Raw genomic sequence first — 25,425 nt, 5'->3', positions numbered from 1 at the left:
TTAATTATGTATTATTAATAATTTATTATTAAGAAAATCCCTTAATTAAAAGTTTATATTCATTCTTTGAAGTGATGTGAAAGCAACTCAAATCAGTGAACAAAATTTGGTCCTAGATTCCCCTAGGCTGTGATATCCCTCTTAAGCATATTAATTTTTTTTTTTTTTTTGCTGAAAATGGTATTATGTTTTGGACCGTCTGCTGTTATTTATTTCAAAGAAAAAAAAAAATTGAATTCGATGAAAACATCGCAAAGTCGCACATGGATGGGCTATTATTGGACTTGGGCCTCTGTAAAAGACAATTGAGCCACGTGAGCCCAACTTATATTCGTCTTAGACAAATGCTTTAAGCTCGATCCAGAATAAAAGGCCTATTAGCATTAGCCAAATAAAACCATCATGATTCATGGGCCTTTTCGTTGTTTTTTAATTAATTACTTAATTAATAAACAAACGAACTCCATAACTAACTTTTGCCACTCCCACATCAACAAATCCCACACCTCCACGTGTCAAATCTTCCCGCCCAAAAACCGTTCCCTTACAAATTCACTCTTGCCAGATTTCCAAGTCTGCAACTTTGCACACCGAGAGAGACTCCAAGAAAAGAAGCTCCAAACCTCCATCAATGGCCGCACCCTCACTCATCTTCTCTCTCATCACCCTCTTCTCTCTCCTCTCTCTCTCCTCCGCCCTCCCCACCCACACCATCGTCAAAGCCGCGGAAATCCTCTCCGATTCCGGCTACGCCTCCATGGCTCTCACCCTCGACCTCGCCTCCCACACCCTCCTCTCACTAACCTCTCCCTCACTCACCGTCTTCGCTCCCGTCGACGACGCCTTCGCTTACTCCGGCCAGCCACCGCTTCACCTCCTCCAATACCACCTCCTCTCCCTCTCTTTCTCTCATCGGTCCCTCAAGTCTCTCCCTTTTGGCGCCAAAATCTCGACTCTGCTCGCCGGCCACTCTCTCACCATCACTACCTTGCCGTCCGACCCCCAAGTCTCAATCAACAACGTCACGATCACTGTCTCGCCGATTTTCGACGATGGGTCTCTCATAATATTCGGAATCGACAAGTTCTTGGACCCCTATTTTCAGATTTCGGGTCCAATTGGGAGCTACATCCCCAAGAATCTTGGATGCTTTGCGGCGGCGCCGACTCGGAACGAGGCGGTCGCGGTAACGGCGGCTGCTTATCCGTTTATGGAAGCTTCTCGGGTGCTGAGGTCCAAAGGGTCCTCTGTTATGGCTTCGTTTCTTGAAATGCAAGTCCATGGGTTGAAGTTCGAGACCATGCTGACGGTGTTTGCTCCGTTTGATGAAGCCATGGTGAACAGAACTGGGAACTTGAGGGTGTCCTCGTCGATCTTTCGCCGCCATGTGGTTCCCTGCAGGATTCTGTGGAGTGATTTGGTGAGCTTCAGTGATGGGATGGTGTTGACGACTTATTTGCAGGGGTTCACCATCAATATCACTCGGTCCGACGACGACGTTTTGTTGGTCAATGGCGTCCCGGTTATTCTGCCGGAGATGTATCACAATCGCTGGCTTGTGGTTCACGGAATTCGTGAGGTTCTTGAGGAGCTGCCACTGCCACAGAGAACAGAACAAGCAGAGCAAACAGAACAAGTGGCTGCAGCTTCATCTGATTTTGTTCACAGTGACCCTGAGGATGAGAGTGCCATTGGACACAACCACTTCTTTGTTTTTAGGCCTGTATAATCCTTTGGTACCCTTTTCTTTCTGTGTTTTGCTTTCTGGGTTATCTTACTTACATGGTAATTCTATGGCTTTAGATGCATGCTTCAGTTTGTTACTGCTCTCTCTGCTGTTTCTTGCGTGGAGTTCTGGTTCTTGACATTTTTCTTTCAGATTGGACATCTTTTTCATTATCTTGATGTAATTTTGGGGAGCTTTGTCTGTTGAGAATATATAAGCATGTGATTTGGGATGCATTTTGTTACATTAATCTGTCAGAAGTAGATGAGATTTAAGAGATCTGTAATTGTTGTATCCACATTGGCTGGCATACATGTATGTCAATCCAGTAAACTTCATTTCAGTTCATGTTTGAGAATTTTGCAAGTGTTTGTTAATAAGTTGTTATATATAGTTTCAGAATGTTGATCTTGCAATTTTTTTCTCCAAGTACCGTGCAAAGAAATTATCACCAACAGAGCTTTTACCCACATGTGCATAAAAAGTACAAAAGCTATGTTTGTAAATTCAAACAGTAAGAGCTTGATTATCTGCAAATTTCAATGAGTTTTTGCATCTGCTAGACATTGGATGCATTTTCAGAGTGAGTAGCTGCTTAGTCTTTGTTAATGCTATCCAAAATCATTTACATGCACCATATTAAATCAACTGAGGAAACTTTGCCATATTACAATTTGAAAATTAAAAACAAAAATAAGCTCCAAAATATTTGGGTGACAATAGTTATAACCACTTGAAACTATACTAATATATCATCAACATATCAGACCCCACAAGGCCTGAGGAGCTGTGCATGGAGGGCCTTGCCTTCTTCATCAATCTTAGCAGCCACCATTACAAGGATTCCATTAGTTACCCAAACGGGGTTTTTCTCAGTCTCTCAATCTTCAGACCCAAGCTTATTACAACATCCTTTCTTCCCTCATCAAGAAGTGCTTGTTTCAGGTTACTAAACAACTGGGCTGGAGGTCGAATACCCACATCCAACATCTCTTGGAAGTACCTGCAAGCGTCATCTAACCTATCCTCATGGCACAAGCTGTTAATCAATGTGGAGAACATGTGCATTCCTGGCTGAAGGCCTTTAGTCTTCATCTGATCCCAAACCTGTAATGCCACATCCACTCGCTCTTCATTACAAAACATCCTCACTAAGATTTCATAAGTACTTACTGTTGGCTCGCAGCCAGGCTCGCTACTGATTTTCTGGAAAATGGAGTAAGCTTGTTCTGTTCTTCGAGCCTTTACCAAGTGGTGTAAGATTATATCATAAGTTCGAGAATTGGGACCAATTCCACACTTCTTCATCTCATCCACCACCCTAAACGCATCATACATCTGCATTGACCAGCAGTAAGCCCCCACAAGAGCATTATATGTGGGTGCCTCTGGCTCGAAACCACTGGCTTTGGATTGTTGAAAAAACTTCAGGGCTTCAGCCAACCTCTTTTCTGAACCCAACCCATTAATCAAAATACAGAAAATATGAGGACTAGGCTTGACATTCTTCGCTTCCATCTCATGAAATAATTCAATCGCTTCATCATACTTCTTAGCCTTACAATGCGCATTGATCAAAATACCATAAGTCACAACATCCGGGTCGAACCCCTCGTCCTTCATTTCTCGATAAACCTCATTCAACCTCAAAAAATTCTGTTCTTGACCCCATCCTTCTAACAAAATAGTGTACGACTTAATATCGGGTTTAAACCTTGTGCTTTTCATTTTATCAAACACCTCCTGTGCTCTCTCAACCTGTCTCGACTTGCTCAAAGTATCAATCAGTCTATTAAAATCCGACCCTTCTAGCTTCATTCCAAACTTCTCCATCTTCTCGAACGTCTCTATCGCTTCCTTAACCATCTTAGCCCTTGCATATCGCCGCGAAATCAATGCAAAGGTCTCTTTACTCAGTAGCTCTTTACGCTTCATGTCACTCACCAGGTCCCATATCATCTTGAACTGCTTGATCTTAGCCAGAGCTTCAATCAAAGCATTGTAGCTCTCCGTACTATACTTAAACCCTTTTTGTTTCTCGGCCCACCGGAAAAACGATAGCGCAATAACGCCGGCATTGCTGAGCTTCTTCAAGACATCAACGACAAGTGTCGGCGACACCTCAACGGAAGCACCATCGAGCAAGCACTCAGAATTAGAGTTGTTGGTGGACAATATTTTACAGATTTTTTCAGCGTCTTCGGTGATTTTGTGGATTTTGTCATTTGCCTCATCGAGCACTTGGGTTTTTTCTAGACCATCATGTATTGTTCTGTAAAAGCCACCATTGCGATGGCATAGGAGGGCAGACGGATTTTCAGTATGGGGTGTCGGATTACAAATGAAGTTTCTGTCTTTGATGGTTTGTAATGAAGTAAAAAGTGATCTGCGAGAACCAATTTGGGTGGTTGATGTTGAAGGAAGATTGGGGAACAAAAGAAAGGGATTGATGGGCTTTTTGGATGGCTTTCGTACAAGATTGCAAAATCGACAGAGACCCATTTGAGACGCAAGGAGATTCGGTTAAACACAAGATGAGACTTGTGAGAACTGAGAAGCTTGGCTAATGGCTATAGGATTTGGGGGTTTGCTTTTGGCGGGACATTGGGTGAAACCTGGTTAGTTTACTTCGTTTAATTGATTTAGTGTGAATGTGCTCTTCGGACGCTCTGGAGCCCAATGGCCATTCGTGGAACCCAAATGATTTGCTTCTCTAATGAGCAAAATAAAAGAAGAGATAAATAAATAATCTTGGCACTGAAAAAATATGAGAGAGAGGTTGACATGAAAAAGATCACTAGAATTGAAAGAATGAATTTCCGCCCCAACATTCAAACAGTTGCTAATATAATCCGGAGAAGAACATACAACTATAAATCTATAACAGCATGGAATGGCAGCACAAAGAGGGAGACCGGAGGCCCTCTTATTAATTGAAAAGGCTGTGTGTGGCTCTAAGCATCAATAATAGCCCCCCCCCCCCCCCATGCTACAGTACAGCCCCCAAATACATCAAGTGAATTCACTATACCCCCCCCTTTCTCCCCCCGATATAAACAATAGTCCAACCTGAGACTGGAGGAACCCCCAAAAAAGTTTGCTTAGTTGCCAAAGAATGTATCTCAGCTTCCGGCAGTCTTCCAAACTAATCATCGAGTTCAGATCCTAGGAAACTGCACCAAGTCTATCAACTTTTTTTTTTTTTCAATTCAAGCATCACTTGCACTGATTTGATTGCGAATTCCAGTCATCAAGAAGGTTAGTAATGGACTCTTCAAACTTCTTCGATTGGGGCCCAGGCTTCAAGATATTAGCATCACCCCATTGAGAGCAAGGATCCATCCACCAGCTTTTCCAGCCTGAGCACCATGCCCCTGGGGCAGCTCGATTTCTCCCACGCTTGAGGATCTTTTCATCAACCATGTCGAGCACACGGTCATCTTTCTGGAATTGCCGGGCAAAGGCAGCTCCACTTTGAACCATTTGATCATAATCTGATGTATTGAGGAAGTGGGGTTCCATTTTGGGGGGAGTGTCCCAGATTATGTATCTTAAATCACTGTTCACAGTAGTGTTCTTAAACTCTGGTGAATTGCATATAACAGAATGGAAATATCCTTCCTGGGACAAAATCACATTTGTAAAGTACATGAGCAGGGTTCTGGGAAGGTTATCCCAACCAAGAATGCAAAATTCCAGAAAGGATCTGCTCAGGATGACCCATGGGGAACCTGAAAATCAAGAGAGAATAGTTGCTAATTAGCAGTTCCACATGTGGAAAGCATACACAGAGTGGTAATCCTTGCATAACAAGTGTGTTAGACTTTGCCTGTAAATATTTTAAAAGCATCAGGTGTTTTCCGCTTCTCTGTAGCATGGAAAATTTGGCTTCTCCTGGCTAGGTATAACCCTGGATCAACTACAATTGGCTGGACCCTGTGCAACCTACATCAAAAATTTAAATATAAGGATTCAGGTTCAATTAGAAAATATGTGCCAGAAAATACAGCAAAATTAATGAAAAAGGTTTGCCTACTCTTTCCATCCAAGGTCACTGGTGTGATCAATGAAATTGAGATCTCTTCGAAAAGCGGAGAACACATGGGACAGGTCTGAAAGTACAAAACAGAAGAGGAAATAAACAGGTTGGCATAACTTATCAAGAAATACAAAACAACACAATAATTTATCAAGAAAAGCAACATAGTGCAGTTAAAGTGCATAATAGAACTTAAGAAAATCACAGATAGTATTGAAAAAAATGCCTGAGACATTATAGAGCATTTCACGCCTTTAAGGAGATGAAATAAAGCTACAACAATAACAACAATACAAAATCAGGGCATAAAGGATGCCAATTATCAAAGTCAATGACCACTTAACAAAAACTTGGGCCATGTGATCCTCAAATAAGTCTTGGAATAGAAGACTGAAAATAAGTGAATTCTTGTCTCCCTTGGACAGATAAGCTTCAAAGAATTCCAAAGAAGCCCACCACTTGCATTAGGATTAGTAAAACCATTGCTGTCCATTGTGATACACTGGTACCCAATATTCAGAATGTACCAAGGAAGAAGTGGCCACCAAGTTGGTGGCCTGACAAGTTTCATGATAAAATATCAAAGGTGCTTCTCATGGTTTAAAATCTAAACATCAAAGACAACTATATTAGGGCATTCCAGTTCTTTTTCATCTATTTGATGAACAGATACTTTTTTCTGTGCCCTCCTCTTTTCCTACCTTCATCATGCTATATACAGATTATGTGCCCTTTGGATGCACCTTCATTTTGTAAGTTGAAGGAGCGACTAAATAGAAAACTTCAATATAACCTTCCTTTATCACAGAAATAGTAATAAGTTATTGCAGTCATGACATAAGTATCAACAAGAGAAAGTCTTTAAGACCACTAAAAGCTGCTTTTGAATGGATAATAGACAAATATATCACAGGTGAAACTGACTAGAATTTAATGACAATACTAATCCCACCAGCTAAACTCCCTCCCTCCCTCTTGTGCTTGTGCTTATGTACAGTAAAGAATCACAGAGAAAGACCACAATAAAATATCTCAAGTGATATAAACTAGATTTTAATGAAAATACAAACATCAAACACTAAAATGCTAAGAAGTTAGAACAGCCACTGAATTAGTTGAAAGCCAAACGTCAAACTTTAAGGGGGAAAGTGCCAAAGAATATTGAATTTTAAAAATAATAAAATGCCTAATTAGCAATATAGATATCTGTCCTGATAAGGACATTTCCTTTCTTCATTTTTAGTTTTCTCGGGGATTTGGCTCCTGGGTAATTAGATATGTGGAAAGCACTTTGAATTCCTGGCCTATAAAATCAGAAGCTTATATTAGAACCCCAGGCCTCTCCCAACCCAATCCAGCAAAAAGAGTTATGCATTATCACATGCTTACAGTTGTGCCCCTTGCCAAATGTAAAAAGGGCGATTCAAAGAACCACCAAATCTTAAAACAATTTGTTTCAAAAATCAACTTCAAAGCCAAATTACTAAAGTATTTCGAGGAAAAATTTTCATCTGGTTTCCATCTCATAATGACAATCACAGAAGGTTCAGCATAAGGAGTTGACATGACAACATTAAGTTCAGTAGAAATGGAGTTACCAAGTCAAAGCAACAGCATACTAGGCCGATCTCGTTTCAAAAAGTTAACTATCAATAATATCAAGTTCCTATATAATGTCAGGTCCGACATATCATATTCCCATTGTACACTAAAAGAATAATTTGAATTGTTCCTAGAAATGTATCAGTTAGGGCAGTTGGGGTTTGAACTAGAAACTCTTCTTTAGAGGACAGCTCTGGCTCCAAACTGGGTTATGCCCAGCCTCGATCCTATATATGAATGGTAACAACAAAAATAGATCTCCCTTTTTTTTTTTTTTTTTACTATAAACTAATAATAAGGAAACCCACATAAATGCTCCCCCAGATAAACTTATCACCAACTCAAAGAGCCAGATTCTTCCATTCCTAAATCAGTCAAACAAATCCAAATCAAAATTCAATCTCTTTCAGGCTATACTTTATTGTTCAAAACAAGTAAATAAATTAGCTTTGATAATTGGGGAGAAAAAAAAACTCAGTAAAATAAAAGAAATTACAGAATTGGCCTACCGTCCTGAGTGATAAGCGGGTAATCCGAAGCACTCAAAGTGACAAACCAATCCCACCCACTATCAACCTTCAACAAAATCGCCGCAGCGCGCAACGTTGTGGCAATATTCGAGGACCCCATGTAGGTGATTCGATCAGGCTTGCCCACCACGTCGACATTCCCGAATGCTCGAATCGCCGGCACCGCCTTAACAGCCGAGGCAAGGCAGCGCCTTTCTTCCTCAGATTCATCAGCTGACAGATGCAACAAGTACCGGTTTCGCGGATGGTATACGGCGAGCAGTAGCCGGAAGATCCGAACCCTATCGCCACGACCGCCCGATATGTAGTAAGCGAAAGCGGGCGGGTAGTGAGAACCGTGCTGGACGAAGGAAGGGAAGGGTTTGGGTGAGCTGAAGGCGGAGATGGAAGAGAGCAGGAGGAGGAGGAGAGAGAGAAATGTGGCTGAGAAGAGGGTTAGAAGCCATTTCTTCTCAGCTCCCATAATGGGTAGGTTTCGTTGGTTCTGGACCAGCTGCTTTGGTGGTGGTGGTGGTGGTTTTGGGGCATATGGGTGTGGAGTCAAATCAAGGAAATTGGGATGTGGGTATGGTGGAGTTTGGGCTTTTGGACTAGTTCTGGTAATGGGTCAGTGAAGATCTTGGTATTTGTGGGTTTGGTGCTAAGGTAGTTGTGAAAATGGTGAAGAGCATGAAGATTTGGGTGTTTAAAATTGGGCTACAGAAGTAACTGTTCTCAATGTATTTTAGATCATAAACTGTCCTCTCCCTATAATAATTGCTTTCCTTGGCTGTGTAAAGTGCAACAGAGCTAGGGTTAGGGTTTTAAGCTTAGATTTGCTGTGATGAAGAAGAAGGAGCTCATCGATTTGTTCTGCTGACTGATTTCTTTGATCTCATAAGTCATGAAAAAATTGTAAGTTACACAGACATTTTAATTTTTTCATGACGTTCGAAGTTTAATCAAAAGCCTCCACGCTCGTCAAATGCGCGTGATTGCACGTTCCATGACCAACGTACTCTCTGGCGGCCTGTGCATTCCTGAGGATTTGGCCCATGTTTTGGGATAATTGGATTACGGGGCGCCGCCCACGTTCTTTTGAATCTTTTCCTCTCTCTGGGACTGGGACTTGCTAATTCCACTCACGGAAGTTGATGTGAGTAGCAAATTTGGTGGGTGGAAATAGCATCTGCATCCTTTGATAAATGTGTTAATGGTGAGGTGTGGTGACCGGTGATGTGATGGCATTGGGTTTTTCAAGCCTTGGTAGATTGGTCGGTTTAAGTTACATGGAGTCATGGACCAAAGGGATATATGTTCTTCCAGTTACAATTAGCCAATTAGGTATTTAGGTGTACATTCCGCTGTATACTGTAGCACCTGTGATTAGGTGTATAATATTATTTTTTTTTTGTCAAAAGGTGTATAATATTATTAGTATATATAATATGATAATGATATGTACAGTTATGCAGAGAAGTAGAATTAAGTAAGAGTAATGTCACGGGTCATTGTGAATCATTGACCATATACTATTATATATATATGGTATAGGCTGTATAGCAAAAAGAAATGAATCTGAAGATTAGGATGCTGACATCATATGTCCAGCCCAGAAAATATGGATCCACCTATCAGCATCACAAAGGTAGCAGCTCCAAGCTCTTATTTAGTGCAATCAAAATTGTTATTTATTGCTAAAATGTTCGAATGAAATAATTTAACCCATACAGTGATACAGGGTAGCTTATAACAAATTTATGTCAAACCATATCAGGATCACACAAAAATAACAGGATGTGTGTATTTTCTCTTCTTCTCCTCAATCCCCGGTCATCATGGTAAACACCCATTTGGGATCTCGGACTGTCTTAGACAACTTATGTGAAAGATTACAGTTGCCCAATATCTCATATGGATCATATGGAGTTGACTGAATCATCATCACTGCCTTCACTATCACTGCTGCTGCTGCTGCTCCCACTACCACTTCCGCTACCGCTGCTCCCACTTCCACTGCTACTACTAGAAGTAGAAGTCTGCTCATCCCTCTCCACTGCATTCACCTGGGCTCGAAGGGCTTCTGCGGCATTTGGCCCCTTATCAACTTCATCGCCACTATCATCTACATCAGCAATCTCATCATCAGTTCCATTTTGATGCCGCATATTGATATCAAATCCATCATTCACTCTATCTTCAGCGGCATTCCCATCTTCGGGTGATGCAACACTACCAAAAAGTTCATCAATATCTATATCTTGATGTTCCTCAACCTCATCATTCTTAGGGTGTGGCGAGGCAGCAGAGACATTTGGTTGATCAGATGAGTAATCAACCACACTCTTACTGGCAGATTTCACACCTGTTAGATAATAAACAAAGCATTAGGATATAACAATAACATGACAAGAAAAATGGAGAAATATAGCTGGACGGAACACAGTATAAAGGAATTAAACCAGCTGCAAGAAGGCAATTTTATCCTTAATTTCTTTGAATGACTTAGCCAGAGGAAGGTCAAGTTAGCATAAGCATAAGAGTGACGAAGTGGGAACACAGACAAGTGGCTGCTGGTCCTTAACAGTTCATCCCAAGATTCTGAAATTTGGTTTTGATTTGAGTCAGAATGTTTTAGCAATAAACTTTTGACAACAGATACTGTACAAAGAAATTAAACATCCCAGTTGAGAGACACAAACAACAGGTCTTGCATGAAGAAACTTTTGACAGAAAGGTATGCTCAAGATTACACAAAATGAAATTCCCTAGGAATGAATTTATTCAGAAAAGGAAGAATACAGTTTCAACCGTAACTTCCAAGATGAGGTTTCAATTTGAGTAAGAACCACACACTTACACTTTAAACCACTTCCAAGTTACCTGACAGTTCTAATTGGTTACAGGGCATTTAAACCTTCCAAGTCAAAGTGCATCATGCTAAAAAAAAAAGATTTCTATTCAATTTTGTTGAAGATAATTCAGTACAATGGCAAATTTTGATCAGGATCGAATTCAGACCTACCAAGTCAATAAATTATCAGAGAATGTATTCCCCAACACACATCATACTGTTCTTATTTACATGTACGAGTTTAATCAATGCAACTGAAGAACAGGCAATATGTCTACAAATGCACCCTGCAGATGTAAAATGAAAAACGCAACAAACTGTCAAATATGATTCCAAAGTTAAAAGGGGAAAAACCCAGAGCCTGGCAAGGAGAGAAAAAACCTGTCTCCCATAACTGCACTGATAGTTAGTTTTGCTAATCATTTTCTTATTTATGTAACTAAACTACACCGACATATTTTCAATCTGTAACTTCCTTCGAATCTGACATGTAAATAATAAATAAGCATATCAAACGAACCTGGATTCTCTGGCACACCGATATCAATTCGTTCCACCTCAACCTGTATTAACCCAGGGCAAGTGTAAGCTTCAAACATCATGGGAAAAGGGAAAAGGACTCACAAGGTTTTCTATTTAAGTTCATTAATGCTTTGTAAACCATTAAATGACTCTGGGACCTTCACTAATTCATACATTCCAATAAAAACGAAAACAATTCGGATCATAATCAAATAAATTTAAGTTGTTAATAACTTTGCATTTCTGAATTCAATTAAAAGTGTGCCAATAACAATAAAAATCTTTATCTTGAATCAAAATTGCCATGAACCAAAAGAGGCCAATAAAAAATCCCAACTCACTGGCACGGAAGGGAATGAATTTCTAGCAGGATGCATGGGCTTCGGGGCGGTTTTGCCCACCGGAGACAGCTGCGGCTCAGGCCCCGATTGAGCAGCCGCCGCCGCGGATTCACCGGGCTGACGGTCATGCCGAAGCTGCTTCACGGCCCGGTGAAGCCTCTCCAACCGAAACGTCTGGCCATCAAAAAACAATACGGCGTCGTTATCCTTGTAGTCCTCGCTGTTCCCCTTAAAAGTGACATTGGGTTTTCCTAATTGGTTGTTGAGAAATTCCACCGTGACCCTATTATCCTTGGCTTTCTTTAGTGTCCCGGGCTTTGTCTTGTCAATCGATGCCGGCTTAAATTCATCTAAAGTCAATACCATAGATCCAAATAAATTAAATTAAACAGGTAGATGAAGATAACAGATTTTCTCGGTAACCAAACACGGCGTTAAGGGATGGTTGTGAGGTGAGACTTACATCGAAGGGTGCAGTACTTGTTGGAGGAATCGTCTTTGAAGGAGGGGCCAAGGGTCAGGTTGTACCAGCGGTCGGGCTGAGGACCGGTCTTGGGCTCTTCCTTGGAGTTACTCGCCATTTTGATATTGTTCAGGAGCCTGGAGGACAAAGGTGGGGTCCGCCACACCTTGCTGACATGGCAGGATCTCAATTCAATGATAGTTAGCTCTCTCAGAGGAACCCAGGCGTGTTCAGCCTTCAGGTCTAAACGGAATTATGGAGGAGAAGACGAGTGAGGACATACATGGTCTCGTCTCGCAAGGAAAACCGACCCGAATCAGATGTGGGTCGGTCTGAATCGGATTAGGAAAAGAACAATCCGAATATTTATGGGCCCATACCTTTCGGCCACGAGTGGGATGTTTATAATTCCAATTCGTCGATTATGCTATTGTCATACCGTGAAAGAATCATAGAAGATTTTTTTATTTTTTTTATTTTATAGCGAGTCTTTATAGAATGCAAGCGCACAGAACATATTTATCCTTATATTATCTTATATTGTAATGATGTGACATTTTTAAAGGGAGAGAAAAGAGATAGGGAATAAAAGATGGTGAGAATATCATGTGGTATCACACATGCAATGATATGTAAGTTATTCTCGTCAGATAAACTTGGATTGCTGATGGCGTTAATGACATGATAAAGATGAGGTCAAAGTACATTATTGGTACTATACTTTAACGAAACTTCCACTTTAGTCCCTATTTTTTCAATTTTGATAATTTTAGTTTCGTATTTTTATTATACTTGTAATTAGGTCCAAATAGTTAATTCTATTTATTTTTTAAACAGAAATATAATGTAACAGCGCATATGAATAGAGATTTTAGACATTTCATGATTAATATTGTCTAAAAATTTAAAAAGTTAAATAAAATATAAATAAACTCCTCTTTATTCATTTTATTATTTTCTTTTGTATTTTTAAAACCTAAAAAAGAAATTGGATAGCAACATCTTTCAAATAAAAATAAGGCTTATTCGCACCAATACTTTTTGAAACATACATTTTTTCTTATTTTGCCACCTGAAATTTTAATATTCTCACTTTGTCATCCGAACTTCACACAATTATTAGAAAAAACCTCATGCCGTCAACTCCGGCCACTTTGTCGTTTAATTGATTTTTTTTTGTTTAGTTTAAAAATTACTTTTTAATACTTTTTTTGTTTACATGAAATCTTACATAACTAAAAAAAGATCTCACTCATGTTATATAGGTGTCACGCTAACTCTTTTAATGACAAAATAGATGAAGTTGATGACATGAGATTTTTTTCAATAATTGTATAAAGTTTGGATGACAAAGTGAAAAGATTAAAATTTTAGATGACAACGGAAAAAAAGAAAAAGAAAAAGGTGTATATTTAAAGGGATTAGTGCGAATAAGCCCAAAAATAAAACGGGCCTTTGAGCCTACATTGTTTGAGGCCTAGCATAAGCACAAGTGCACAACACGAGTCCAAGATAGGCTCAGTAATGAAGAAGCGGACTTTTGTAACCCCTCTTATCCTCAGAGGGGGGACACGCGTCGCTCACGCAAGAGTAGTCTCTAGAACGAATTTACCAATACGACGACGTAGATGTCTGCAACTCCGAATATCTTTTCACTGTAAGCTCCTAGCTCAGACCTTAAGGCTTAAGTTCCAGAAGTCCGGGCTCCAGCTGTGGGAAAAGAAAGAAGTTGATTGAGCGATTCACCATGGTTCAATTTGGGGGGAAAAAAGTGGGCCATATGGTTATGGGCTTTGGAGGCAGCGGTTTGGGCCAGGCTCTAGCTACCGTTGCTGCAGTTCTTCTGCTCCGCCTCTTCTCCGGTCTCGGCCCAGCGGTCTTCCCGGAGACCGAGGACAAAGACGAAAACGACAACGATAACGACGTGACAGAAGACAAAGACGAAACTCCGGTTGCCGGAAAAGTGATTCCGGTTGCTATCCTGTGGCGCGACATCACCTGCTCTCTCTCTGACAAATCCTCCAAATCAGTAAGTTGTTTTTTTTTTTTTTGGTCAAATAATCAGTAAGTTGTTATTTATTTAAGATTTTTTCAAAATGCAATTTATGTTACTTTTGGTTGCAGAAGAAAATGTGCAGAACCAAATATTTAGTTTCATTAATTTTGAATAATTAGGTGCGGTTTCTCCTTCAAAACGTGAGCGGAGAAGCGAAACCGGGGAGACTATTAGCGATTATGGGACCGTCAGGTTCAGGAAAGACGACGCTGCTAAATGTACTTGCCGGTCAGCTAAGTGCCTCACCGCGGTTGCATTTATCAGGTCTATTAGAGTTCAATGGAAATCCTAGTCCAAACAAAGTCTATAAGTAAGCTATTTTGTTTATGTTTCAGAGCTTAAATTCTTAACTACATTGCATTTGGAGCATTTGGAATTGTGCTTATTCTATGGTTCTCATTTCAAAAATTTTCTTTGTGGGGTTAAGGTTTGCTTATGTGAGACAGGAGGACCTGTTTTTCTCGCAGCTGACAGTGCAAGAGACGTTGTCTCTTGCCGCCGAGCTGCAGCTTCCGGAGATATCTTCCTTGGAAGCAAGGTTCGAGTATGTGAACAGTCTGTTGTTCAAATTGGGACTGGTAAGATTGGTTATCGGCATTGATGAAGTTAGTTGTTGTTAGATGTACTGATTTGGTGATTGATAATTTGAAAAGATTTCATACTATGAGAGGTTGTGAGTAATGAAGTTATTGGAAAATGATAATATTGTGATTGTGAGCTTATTTACTTCGTTTTTAATTTTGGGTGGTTTTCTTTCCTTTATTGTAAAAGGTCAGTTGTGCTGATACCATTGTTGGAGATGCGAAAGTCCGAGGAATTAGTGGAGGTGAAAAGAAACGTTTGTCTGTGGCATGCGAGCTGATTGCAAGCCCCTCTGTTATATTTGCTGACGAACCCACTACTGGTATGCATGCCCTTTGAAGCTTTATTTGTGCACTAGGACTCAACAGCTCCCACCATTAGAAAATTTCTTATTGCATATGAGTAGTAAGTGCAGAAAATAAAAGTGTTTTACTGTAGACAGTTGTCAAGAATTTAGTTTTGATCTGTTATACTTCATCTTGCATATGCGCTTATATAATTTCATAAGTAATTTTCAATCATATACATGTGGTATGTGACTCTGTAATGCTGGTTGGTATGTCCTACCTTATTTTGTCTATCAAATAATTAATTGTAGATGACTATTGTAGCATACTCTTGTTTTTTTTATTAACATCTAAGAGATAGCCTCTTCATTTCTCATGGAAGCAGAAAAAGGACCTTTTACCTGCATCATTTGACACAATATACTTGTGGTGCTTTTAGGACTTGATGCCTTCCAGGCAGAAAAAGTAATGGAAACTCTCCGGCAGCTTGCACAGGATGGGCATACTGTAATTTGCTCCATACATCAGCCTAGAGGTTCTGTATATGCTAAATTTGATGACATTGTGTTGCTAACAGAGGGTGCACTTGTCTATTCTGGTCCTGCACAAAATGAACCATTGGCATTCTTCTCTAAATTCGGGTTGGTGGCTATTATCTTGTACCGTATGCTACATTTTGCCAATGCTTATGTTTTAACTTTCTTCACTATAAAGAGGTGGCTTAAACTTCAAGTCATTTTGTCCTAGATAAATGGTTGACTGGTCCAAATTTGACTTTTGCCTTTTATAATGTATTTACCCATGCCCCTCAAATACAGATGTAACTAATATATATTTAATACATACCTTCATAAATTTTGCCTTTAGCTACAATAAGTTCATTTTTTATTGATATCTCACCTTTCCTCTCTATTCAGTTTTACCATGTAGTTTTCTGTTTCTCCTAAAAAACAATAAATAAATAAAAAATTTACCCTGTAGTTTACACTCCTAAACATAAACGTAGTTCATGTGAATGATAACTTTGAACTTATTATGTTCTGGGTTGTTCAAATTTTCAAGGATTTTTTAGACTGTTGAGAATTTTGGTCAATTTAATATGTGCCCATTTGTTAGGTTCTTGAGATTCTGGTTTCCTATCTATAGAAAATTTATCAATTTTTTTTCTGTCTACATGTCTCTAGGCCCTCATGTATAACTGATTTTCAAATACTTGCATGCACCAGACCTTCTGCCTCTACCGCTTTCTTGTATGTTGTTAGAAATGGAAGACACATCTTAACTTTCAAGCTGTGGTTGTAAAGTTGTGAAACTATTGAATAATCGATGATTGATTCAACAGGTACCATTGTCCAGATCATGTGAACCCCGCTGAATTTCTAGCTGATCTAATATCTGTCGACTACAGTTCTTCTGAAAGTGTCTACTCTTCTAAGAAAAGAATAGATGCTCTTGTTGAGTCATTTTCACAACAATCATCACTAGTTCTGTATGCAACTCCGATTACAAGAAGGGAAATCTCCAAGAACAGCACAAAGTTCAGCAGGAAAAGTAGAGTTCAGAAGAAGGGAGGTTGGTGGAGGCAATTCAGTTTGCTTCTAAGGCGTGCATGGATGCAGGTAAGCCTTTTTACTTGCATACTTAGTAGTTTCTCTCATTAAAATGGAATCAAGGGTGCCTATTCCTTATGCTCATGTGCATATTAATCTGACAGAAGATACCTATTCCTTATGCTCATGTGCATATTAATTTGACACAAGACACAAATTTCAATGACAACATTGTATTAATTCACTTTGATTTTTAGCTGCTTCCTTTTACCATGTCAGACAAATCTTTTTAACATTACAACTCATTATCAACAATAACATCCACACTTTTTCTAGTAACATTTTGGCACTCAACAGTGAAGGAGATATGCTTATATTTAGCACAGTGGGTTTACATTGGGGTGTTTCATGAATATACCTCCAGTTCCTGATTCTAATTCTCTCTGAATTACACCTTTGAAAAACTGACTAGGCTTCTCGTGATGGACCAACAAATAAAGTTCGGGCAAGAATGTCAATCGCATCAGCTATAATATTTGGGTCAGTCTTTTGGAGGATGGGAAGATCTCAGACATCAATACAAGACAGAATGGGACTGCTTCAGGTGTGAAACAATTTTATCAATTCGTCAATTGCCTGATTTTTAGAGGACTTTGATTTTTATTTTTTATCAAGGTTTTTATTCAGCAAATCTAGCTATCAGCACCCTTGTAAAATTCTTTAGTTCCTGAATCAACTTCCATAGAAACACTCATCATTTCCTGCAACGGCAATCCCTTCTGAAGATTTGATCATATGACCTATATGAAAGAACGGCAGTTTTTTAATAAGATTGAATATTCAAACATAATTATCGAATATCAGTCTCTTTTACAAGTTTTAGGCTCCTTGCTCCTATTTATGGATGTTCTCTCCCAGGTTGCTGCAATAAACACAGCAATGGCTGCTCTCACAAAGACTGTGGGTGTGTTCCCGAAGGAGCGTGCAATAGTAAATAGAGAGCATGCAAAAGGGTCTTATACATTAGGACCCTATCTTCTTTCCAAGTTGATGGCTGAGATTCCCATTGGAGCAGCATTTCCATTAATGTTTGGTGCTGTTTTGTACCCCATGGCTCGTCTTCATCCCACTATATCCAGGTTTTTGTAGTCATCATTATGAATGTTTAACATGAGATGATATTCTGAAACTTCCAAATTTATTAAACTGGTTGGAATGTGTTTTTAATAGATCAGAGATAATACAAAAACCTTTAAAGAGAATCATCTGTCTATACCAGTTTTTCTTTTTGGTGAGGATCAATATGTGGGGGAGTGGGAAAGGAGAAGATGGAATTTAATAATGTCTGTATAGGTTATTTACTGGTTCATAGCTGCTTAGTTATTTCTCTTTGAAAATCTTATCATTGTTAACTCTGTGAAAAGTGGGCTGCTTAAGATCACAAGGTATTAAGTAACTCGCAATTTTTTTTTTGCTTTTTAGATTCAGTAAGTTTTGTGGTATTGTAACCATGGAATCTTTTGCGGCATCTGCTATGGGTCTTACTGTTGGTGCTATGGTTCCAACCACTGAAGCAGCTATGGCAGTGGGACCCTCACTTATGACAGTTTTTATTGTGTTTGGAGGCTATTATGTCAATGCAGAGAATACACCAATTATCTTTCGCTGGATTCCTAGTGTATCTCTAATAAGATGGTAAGATCAAATATTACTTTCCAATAAAGAAATGAAAAGTTTATTGTTAGCTTGGATAGACGAAACAGTACAATTAAACATTTGTTTTCTTTACCCTACCAATGATTGTATATCGCCTTGGTACACTTTCAGGGCATTTCAAGGGCTTTGCATCAATGAGTTTTGTGGTCTTCAATTTGATCATCCGCATTCTTTTGATATTCAAAATGGGGAACAGGTACAGGGAGAACTCTTGCTTAAACTTTCAAAAAAATGGAGTGTCCTCTCTTGATTAAAGGAACATATGACTATCTAAGAAGCATAGGCATAAATCCTCTCTTTATGATTGAAAAAGAAAAGGTAAAATTAAAATAACTGAGTTGAACAAACATTTTTAGCCTGTAATTTTAATTCCATAACCTCACCTCGTGCTGGGCTACCTTTTCCTTCAAGCTTTTACTTGCAATAAGCCAGTTACAAGATCCAATTCTGGCAGAAGTCAAACACATGAAACAGCTAATAAGATACATGCATTTGAGTCATGAGGTAGATAGTTGTGTCCTCAAGGAGTTATTTATATCTGATACATTCTGCTCTGTTTCTTTCTTATTTTGTAGGCACTCGAGCGCATCTCCTTTGGAGGAAGTCACATTAGGGATACAGTGATAGCTCAAAGTAGAATAGTGTTGTTTTGGTATTGCACCACTTACCTTCTCCTTGAGAAAAACAAACCGAAATACCAGCAGCTTGAGGTCGCACCTGTTGACCAAATCCAACCAGCGGTACAGCTTGAGCCTTTTTATACTGACCCAGTTGAACAATACCAGACAAATGAGCCTGAAACAGTCGATCAAGTTGAACTAAACCAGCCAGTTGAATCACCTCCAAATCCAATTGACCAAGTCCCACCATTTATCCTAGAAGGTTTGTAATTACTTGGGCATTAGTGGTGTTCTTATCAGATGTGCTACTATTTATTGATTTATTTCATACAGGTGCTAAGTAAAGGAGATATCTTTGCAATAAAGGAGGGCCTCATGCCTTTTCTGACCTAATGAGCCATTTCTATACAATATGACGACAATCGTGTTGTGATTATTGTATATCCAAATCAACTTAGAATTCTATATACTTCTACGGCATCTTATGCAACCAGAATGGGCTATATTGAGCCTTGTAATGGATGAAGATGATTTCCGTATATGGTCATAGTAACCAGAAAATAGGAAAAATGGTCTTGATCTTTGAGCATTATTGAAACCATGCATTTTTGGTTGTCTAGAAGATCATCAATGCGACAATGCTTTTAGCAGATAACTATTAGTTGTTTTGTATAGAAGCTGAAGGTTCTCTATTGACAGCAAGGTTACGCTTTTGTGTATTAACGAAGTTTCTTTATTTTGCATGAAATCCCTTTTGTTAGTTCTTCATTGCTTGTCGTGCAAACCTTTTTAAGTTGTCATAGGTTGTCCTAGGCTCCATTACTTGTCTCGCAAACCTTGAATTCAGCATTGTCTTCAAATGTGTACTATATATAGAAATGGGACCACCAAATTGGTTTCGGTTATTTGATATATAATATGGTCATGGTGCATCTATCTGTTTATGTAGCTTCTAAGATTTGCTGGATATATGTCTGAAAACGGTTTTAGCGTGAAGACGTGATAACTCTTTATATGAAAATGAGTTGGGCTTTGTTTAAACAATTCTTGAAAAATCAAGTGGTTTCTAACACACATTTTAGGCATGCATAGCAATCAAATTAATTGCCTTGTGCTTCAAATTTCATCACTAAATTAGGTATTTGATAAACTAGTTTGATGTGTACACGGAAGAAATAACCATATATAATATGCTCTGAAAATTATAGCAATCTCTTTTCTTCCACTGAAACAACAAAAAAACAACGCTTGCTTAACTTTAAAATATGATTGGCCAACAAAAAAAAACACTTTAAATATGATTAGATCACCGCCCCATCAGAAATTACTCAAACGGAAACTTCTTTGTCGTTAAGATTTGGAGCACGTCACTCCCTGGCTCCTGCTAATGGACCAAACCCAAAGCCTTCTAGGAACCAAACTCAAAAAGTAACGCGCTAAAATGCCACGTGTCATTCCTACGCGGTCTCTCTTGTTAAGACACCAACCCCATACACTTGCATATATATACCAAGCATATATGCTGATTGCTGACAAACACAACAATACATCATTAGTCGCAAATTTGAAGATTGGTAAACTTGTAATGTCTAGAGCAATGAGAACCTCTTCTCTTTACTCAACTCTTCTCCCACCAATAGCACGTATCAATTTTGGCAATCAGTCGTGTCGGAAGATGATGTTTGAACAACAAAAAAGACTTTTTACGAAAGTTTTTGCATCATACAATCATGATAATTATGACGGTAAACTTGTAGACGAAGATATGATCGTTCTTAGAATGCGAATTCGTGACATGAAGATGACGGAGAAACATGATCATGATCAACCCCCATCAAATTGGATGCAATGGGAAAAGCAATATTATGCTAATTACAATTCGGATATCTATGAAGCCGTGGGGTTATTGCAAACCCAATTGATGAACACTAGGCCTTGCTTGGCTTTGGGAATGCTGGCTCTTATTACACTTAGCGTGCCAATATCTACAGCTGCTTTGTTGAACATTTTTAAGGGGATGATGTTGGCCAATGGGATTCATTTTTAGCTCATGGGTATAATTAAGTTGGTGCATGGCTTCGTTGCTTCTGTAAATAGATATATTCATTTGTTGAATCGTTCACTCGTGTAGCTATATCCAATTACTTATTTGCACGCTTCATGATTAATTATAGTGACATTTCTCAAACGTACGTGTAACAAATTTATTGCACATGCAATTCATTTGAAATAATATATTAAAATAACATTTTACTTATTGGTCAAAAAAAAAAAATAACATTTTACTTAAAAGTGCCATTCAAATTCAACTATATAAATAATTACCAAGTTTTTCTGAAGTACCCGTAATTAATCAATTATATAAGCCATGATATACTTTTGACTTGTTTCTTTATCACCATTAAAGAAGAGAGGAAGAGGTCGAGGGACTGCATAAATCATAGAGAGGCATATACAAGCGAGGTCAACTGGAAGACATTTGTTCTAATTTTAAACTATAGCTATATATACAATATACAAGAGAAATAATTATAATTATGAGTTATTTCAAAATCAAATGGTTTTTTGGGTGATGATGAGATGAATAGATTAGGTATGATACTCTTGGCCATGTGCAATAATCCATGAATCAGCTGATCAAGCTCCTATATATTCCTCCCTGATTAATCATCTTAATTCTTTAAACTAAAGTTGTTCCTCACCCCCACGGCCCCACCCCTCTCCAAAAATAAAAGAATTTTAAATTGATGCAAAATAAATAATAATATAGATCGCCGCCCAGTTCAACCCAATTCATCACGCTGCTAGCTCCCCAATAATTTTGAATATAATAAATGAAAATTCCTTCATATTTGATATTTCTTATCGGGCAATGGTTCTGTGCCCCAGGATCCATGTAATGTAATGTGACCCCACTTGTTCTTTTCAAAACTTGTTAGGAGAATATGAGATGAGCCTTTTTATTCACTAAATCTTAGTATTTGATCTGATTACAAACATATCATCCGGTGGTCTTGATTGAATCACAGGCGTGGATGAGGAATGCAGTGCCATTGTCATTGGTGTTATCCATGACGGACCATACAAGTCTACTATTTATGATGTGACATGTGCCACCTTCTCTGAAATCTGGCACACAATTACGCGCTAAAAATGCGCAACTGCCCCTTTTAAAAACATAAAAACACGGTTTAGCCACATGGCATCCCAATTCCCTGCCTTCGTAGCTAAGACATTGCGATGCCCCCACCACCTAAATTTCTCTCTCTAATCAATCAATCTAGATTGGCCTAGAAGACTACAAGTTAAGTTTATTAATTATATGTTCGATTGGCCTATAAATGTAAGTGCGTGGCAGCCCCAAATAGCACATTAATTTGAATCATAGCATATAGGCTATATAGCAAATTGGCAATGGCATCAAAAACTTCAGTCCTTTGTTGGTCTACTTGCATTCTTTCATTGAACCCATTTTCAGATTGGTCGAAATTGGCATATCGAAAGCGAGGTGTAGTGTCGACGAAGATATTTGCATCATCATCAGGAAGCAGAAAAGAAGCCCAAAATTACAGGAGCAGATTGGTGGATGAGAACATGATTGTTCTGCGGAAGAGGGTCCATGAGATGAAGATGGTGGAGAGGAACTACGAGCCTCCCTCGGATTGGATGGACTGGGAGAAGCGCTACTACACCAGCTACGATTCCCTCATTTGCCAACTCATGGGTTTCTTGCAGTCCCAACTCATGAACACCAGGCCAAGCTTCGCTCTCGCTTTCATGGCTCTCATCACTCTCAGCGTCCCCACCTCTACGTTTTTGCTTTTCTTCCATTTCCTGTCTGCCCTTCATATCATCAACTAGATCAAATTTAAGTAGTTTTGGACTGGCCCTTACAACAGTTCAGCTATATTGGACCGTTGGGCTTGCGCTAGCTGGACTCAGCTTAGTTAACATTATTGTCAAGCAGACTGGGTCCATTTATTATTATTTTACTTTATACTTATTAAATATATTAGGACGTTAAAAAGTCACATTCTGCAAATGATTGGGGAATTTTTCATACAATGGATGTGTACAAAGTCAACAGCGTATACAATTCCTTACCCTTGACCTTGAATAGAATCTTCTAGTTGTGTTTATGTTTCAAAAAAGTTGCATCTTTATATATTGTAAAATCAAATCATTAAAAACTAGAAAAAGTTTTTATTTATAGATTTAGAGAGAATATGAAAAGAACAAAATAAATAAAATGAGGTTTTTAAGTTTGAATACTTATATGTTATTTGAACATTTTAAAAAATGAAATTAATAACTAAAACTGAATGTTTGCTAGCTTCATTATTCTATGGTCAAATTAAAAATTGCCTTTAAACATTAATTATATTAATATATGTGAGCAGAAACCTAATAATATTCTCTAATCTCTATGATTGCTGGAGTAATTCCATTTAGTATGCAAGTGTTGCAATTAAGATCTACCCAATTTCTGTGAGCTAGGCTAGCTAGCACAACAGCTTCTGCACCCATTTTAATAAATTATTAGAAGAGATATATGTTGGAGCGAGCAAGCAAGCAACCATAATAGGTCTTTCATCAATTTAATAATTTCACATCCTTAATTATAAATTAGAAGGCAATGTACATATATGAAACAACTTGGGAATGAACTTAATAAGAGGTTACTGCAGGTTACACCAAAATAAATACTTTCAATAATTGTCATACATCGGTTAAGTACCGTAATAAGAGATCCATATACTAGCTCTTCATACAATAAGCATGAGAAATATGAACCAGTCGATGCCAGCTCACGTCTGTATTCCAAAACCGTTGGATTTCAAATGGGAAGTGAGTCCTGTAGACGCTTGCAGCTAGCTATCCTTCTTCCTAAGCCTGCCATAATTTCGACCTGCATGAAAAGTTTTGGAAACTGGAAAGTAGTACATATATATATATAACTTACGAGAAAGAAATATTTCGATTTAATTATCAAATGAATTATTTTATCTGAAAAATCAGACAGTAAATGAATTAATTGATCAATGTCTACCATGGAGTATATATATGCAAACTGTATATACATACATCCAGAAATTAAGAAAGTAACATATATATGAAGCTAGCTAGCTAGGTTGTGGAAATATATATATATTGAACCAATGCAAGGAGCTCCCTTCAGTCCAAGACATGACAGCAAAAACTAACCTCTCGGCTCCTGCATCGTTGGATCAGAAACACACCACTTTGATTGTTGATGAGTTCTTGAACCAACGAGTCAGCAGCTGAGTGTCAGCCCTCGAACTGCCTCGGACTGGACTGAAGAAGAGCTCCTTTCGTAACCCTCATAACTAACATGCATGCATTACATGCACTTTCATTCAAATGCACAAGTTGTATATATGCATGCAATTACAGATCGATATGTATATATATATATATATGATGAGTATGATCAAGAAAGAGATGTATTGATGGAGATTGGAGAGCATAGCTAGGCAAATTAACTAAGCCAAGAAAAGGGAAGGTACGAGGAACAGAAGAGGAAGCCCAAGGGTATATATAGATATATAAATAAATTATTAAGGTGAAACTCCGACATGCAGATCTAAAAGCAGGATATGGCCATATGGGTTATAGATATTTCTTCACATTCATATGATATGCACTTTGAAAATTTTCAGGCCTTTCAACTCAACACACATATATGCAGAGTGCAGACTCATTTCGTACTCTCTGGATATATATATGCATGCTAATCTATATCTTATCAATCACTCACTCACACACCTCACACAGCTGGATGCCTGCCTGCCCTGCATCAATTTGTCTCATCCCTCAAGTCATCTCACGCCTCTCTAAGGCTGCCACTTAATATATTATCTACAGCTGCTCGTTGTATATATATGATGCTCATCGATATTTGTTTTAGTTTGTTTTAATTCTACTTAATTACATGTATTTATATATTTAAAGTTATAAAACTATAACTGTGACCTTACATGCATGATGCATCTAGGAAAAACAAATTATATATCTATTTCTTACTTTACTCACACATTTTTACATTTATAATCAATAGCTAAGAGCCTAAGATTAAAAATTAAATAAATAATGAAAAACAACTAAGCAGATTATTTGAATTCATGTATACATATTTTCGTTTCCTTATTATATTAAGGTAGATCCTGCTTATTTTTTGTTTGTTTGTTTTTGTTTGACTTTTAATCATAACTATGTATTTATTATCAGAAAGTAGGGAATAAATAATGAAATTTAATCCTAACAAATATTTGGATGTAAATTGAGATATATATATATATAAGAATGATTTCTCGCTTACCAGAGCGCGGAGAATTCTACGCTCACCTATCCACCTAACAATCACAAAATGGAGAATTTTATGATCGGAACCATCCATTTCTTCTTAGGTCCCTTCTTAAGGGTCATCTATGTAAAAACCAGCGAATCCGTAATTATTTGGTCTTTCAAATTGTACAGACAAATACACTAGGATAAATGGTGTTAACAGTAATATACCGGCTAAACAGTTTTCGGTTT

At 38.3% G+C, this 25,425-nt stretch overlaps 7 protein-coding genes across 9 annotated transcripts; 4 read left to right on the top strand and 3 right to left on the bottom strand.

Moving 5' to 3' along the window:
* The first annotated feature begins 602 nt into the window (after nt 1–602).
* On the top strand, nt 603–1,729 carry LOC147295564 (putative fasciclin-like arabinogalactan protein 20). The gene has a single exon (XM_086231271.1). The coding sequence runs from the start codon at nt 632–634 to the stop codon at nt 1,727–1,729; it is 1,098 nt and encodes a 365-aa protein (XP_086087397.1). The 5' UTR covers nt 603–631.
* Nucleotides 1,730–2,388: 659 nt separating this feature from the next.
* LOC147295563 (Tetratricopeptide repeat (TPR)-like superfamily protein) lies at nt 2,389–4,439 on the bottom strand. Its single transcript, XM_086233543.1, has one exon. The coding sequence runs from the start codon at nt 4,226–4,228 to the stop codon at nt 2,579–2,581; it is 1,650 nt and encodes a 549-aa protein (XP_086089669.1). The 5' UTR covers nt 4,229–4,439; the 3' UTR covers nt 2,389–2,578.
* A 309-nt stretch (nt 4,440–4,748) lies between these two features.
* Nucleotides 4,749–9,075, bottom strand: LOC147295562 (Core-2/I-branching beta-1,6-N-acetylglucosaminyltransferase family protein). The gene is made up of 4 exons (XM_086231947.1): nt 7,877–9,075; nt 5,763–5,838; nt 5,556–5,671; nt 4,749–5,457 (listed from the first exon to the last, which is right to left on the bottom strand). Exons 1-4 carry the CDS (start codon nt 8,358–8,360, stop codon nt 4,943–4,945), a joined length of 1,191 nt encoding a protein of 396 aa, XP_086088073.1. The 5' UTR covers nt 8,361–9,075; the 3' UTR covers nt 4,749–4,942.
* Nucleotides 9,076–9,510: 435 nt separating this feature from the next.
* LOC147295561 (RNA polymerase II transcription elongation factor) lies at nt 9,511–12,442 on the bottom strand. The gene is made up of 4 exons (XM_086232065.1): nt 12,057–12,442; nt 11,594–11,943; nt 11,251–11,293; nt 9,511–10,241 (listed from the first exon to the last, which is right to left on the bottom strand). Exons 1-4 carry the CDS (start codon nt 12,172–12,174, stop codon nt 9,796–9,798), a joined length of 957 nt encoding a protein of 318 aa, XP_086088191.1. The 5' UTR covers nt 12,175–12,442; the 3' UTR covers nt 9,511–9,795.
* Nucleotides 12,443–13,655: 1,213 nt separating this feature from the next.
* On the top strand, nt 13,656–19,813 carry ABCG7 (ABC-2 type transporter family protein). Of its 3 annotated transcripts, XM_086232019.1 has the most exons (12): nt 13,667–14,085; nt 14,232–14,422; nt 14,540–14,690; nt 14,884–15,016; nt 15,421–15,622; nt 16,324–16,600; nt 17,004–17,135; nt 17,450–17,670; nt 18,014–18,226; nt 18,359–18,443; nt 18,823–19,129; nt 19,201–19,813. In XM_086232019.1, the coding sequence occupies exons 1-12, from the start codon at nt 13,804–13,806 to the stop codon at nt 19,209–19,211; spliced, it is 2,205 nt and encodes a 734-aa protein (XP_086088145.1). In that variant the 5' UTR covers nt 13,667–13,803; the 3' UTR covers nt 19,212–19,813. The 3 variants fall into 3 exon arrangements, 2 of the variants coding, with proteins under 2 accessions (XP_086088146.1, XP_086088145.1); XR_015120361.1 differs by lacking the exon at nt 19,201–19,813 and having other exon boundaries at nt 13,656–14,085; nt 18,359–18,565; nt 18,823–18,957; XM_086232020.1 differs by having other exon boundaries at nt 13,666–14,085; nt 18,823–19,813.
* A 617-nt stretch (nt 19,814–20,430) lies between these two features.
* Nucleotides 20,431–21,118, top strand: LOC147295559 (uncharacterized). The gene has a single exon (XM_086234202.1). It carries the CDS (start codon nt 20,453–20,455, stop codon nt 20,912–20,914), a length of 462 nt encoding a protein of 153 aa, XP_086090328.1. The 5' UTR covers nt 20,431–20,452; the 3' UTR covers nt 20,915–21,118.
* A 1,117-nt stretch (nt 21,119–22,235) lies between these two features.
* On the top strand, nt 22,236–22,970 carry LOC147295558 (mediator of RNA polymerase II transcription subunit). Its single transcript, XM_086233968.1, has one exon. The coding sequence runs from the start codon at nt 22,282–22,284 to the stop codon at nt 22,726–22,728; it is 447 nt and encodes a 148-aa protein (XP_086090094.1). The 5' UTR covers nt 22,236–22,281; the 3' UTR covers nt 22,729–22,970.
* The last annotated feature ends 2,455 nt before the right edge of the window (nt 22,971–25,425 follow it).

Source organism: Dryas octopetala, chromosome 2 (assembly GCF_963921425.1).
Source record: "Dryas octopetala chromosome 2, drDryOcto1.1, whole genome shotgun sequence".
NCBI classification, from domain to species: domain Eukaryota; kingdom Viridiplantae; phylum Streptophyta; class Magnoliopsida; order Rosales; family Rosaceae; genus Dryas; species Dryas octopetala.
This window is presented reverse-complemented; position numbering and strand designations above follow the sequence as displayed.

Bases quoted from the DNA above. Each gene is read 5' to 3' on its own strand.
- LOC147295564 (XM_086231271.1), top strand. From the start codon at position 632: ATGGCCGCACCCTCACTCATCTTCTCTCTCATCACCCTCTTCTCTCTC.
- LOC147295563 (XM_086233543.1), bottom strand. From the start codon at position 4,228: ATGGGTCTCTGTCGATTTTGCAATCTTGTACGAAAGCCATCCAAAAAG.
- LOC147295562 (XM_086231947.1), bottom strand. From the start codon at position 8,360: ATGGGAGCTGAGAAGAAATGGCTTCTAACCCTCTTCTCAGCCACATTT. The intron at 5,839-7,876 runs GTAGGCCAATTC...TTGTACTTTCAG, and splicing joins CCCGCTTATCACTCAGGACG to ACCTGTCCCATGTGTTCTCC. The intron at 5,672-5,762 runs GTAGGCAAACCT...TTTTTGATGTAG, and splicing joins AGTGACCTTGGATGGAAAGA to GTTGCACAGGGTCCAGCCAA.
- LOC147295561 (XM_086232065.1), bottom strand. From the start codon at position 12,174: ATGGCGAGTAACTCCAAGGAAGAGCCCAAGACCGGTCCTCAGCCCGAC. The intron at 11,944-12,056 runs GTAAGTCTCACC...TATTGACTTTAG, and splicing joins CAAGTACTGCACCCTTCGAT to ATGAATTTAAGCCGGCATCG. The intron at 11,294-11,593 runs GTGAGTTGGGAT...GGGTTAATACAG, and splicing joins ATTCATTCCCTTCCGTGCCA to GTTGAGGTGGAACGAATTGA.
- ABCG7 (XM_086232019.1), top strand. From the start codon at position 13,804: ATGGTTCAATTTGGGGGGAAAAAAGTGGGCCATATGGTTATGGGCTTT. The intron at 14,423-14,539 runs GTAAGCTATTTT...TGTGGGGTTAAG, and splicing joins AGTCCAAACAAAGTCTATAA to GTTTGCTTATGTGAGACAGG. The intron at 18,227-18,358 runs GTAAGATCAAAT...GTACACTTTCAG, and splicing joins AGTGTATCTCTAATAAGATG to GGCATTTCAAGGGCTTTGCA.
- LOC147295559 (XM_086234202.1), top strand. From the start codon at position 20,453: ATGTCTAGAGCAATGAGAACCTCTTCTCTTTACTCAACTCTTCTCCCA.
- LOC147295558 (XM_086233968.1), top strand. From the start codon at position 22,282: ATGGCATCAAAAACTTCAGTCCTTTGTTGGTCTACTTGCATTCTTTCA.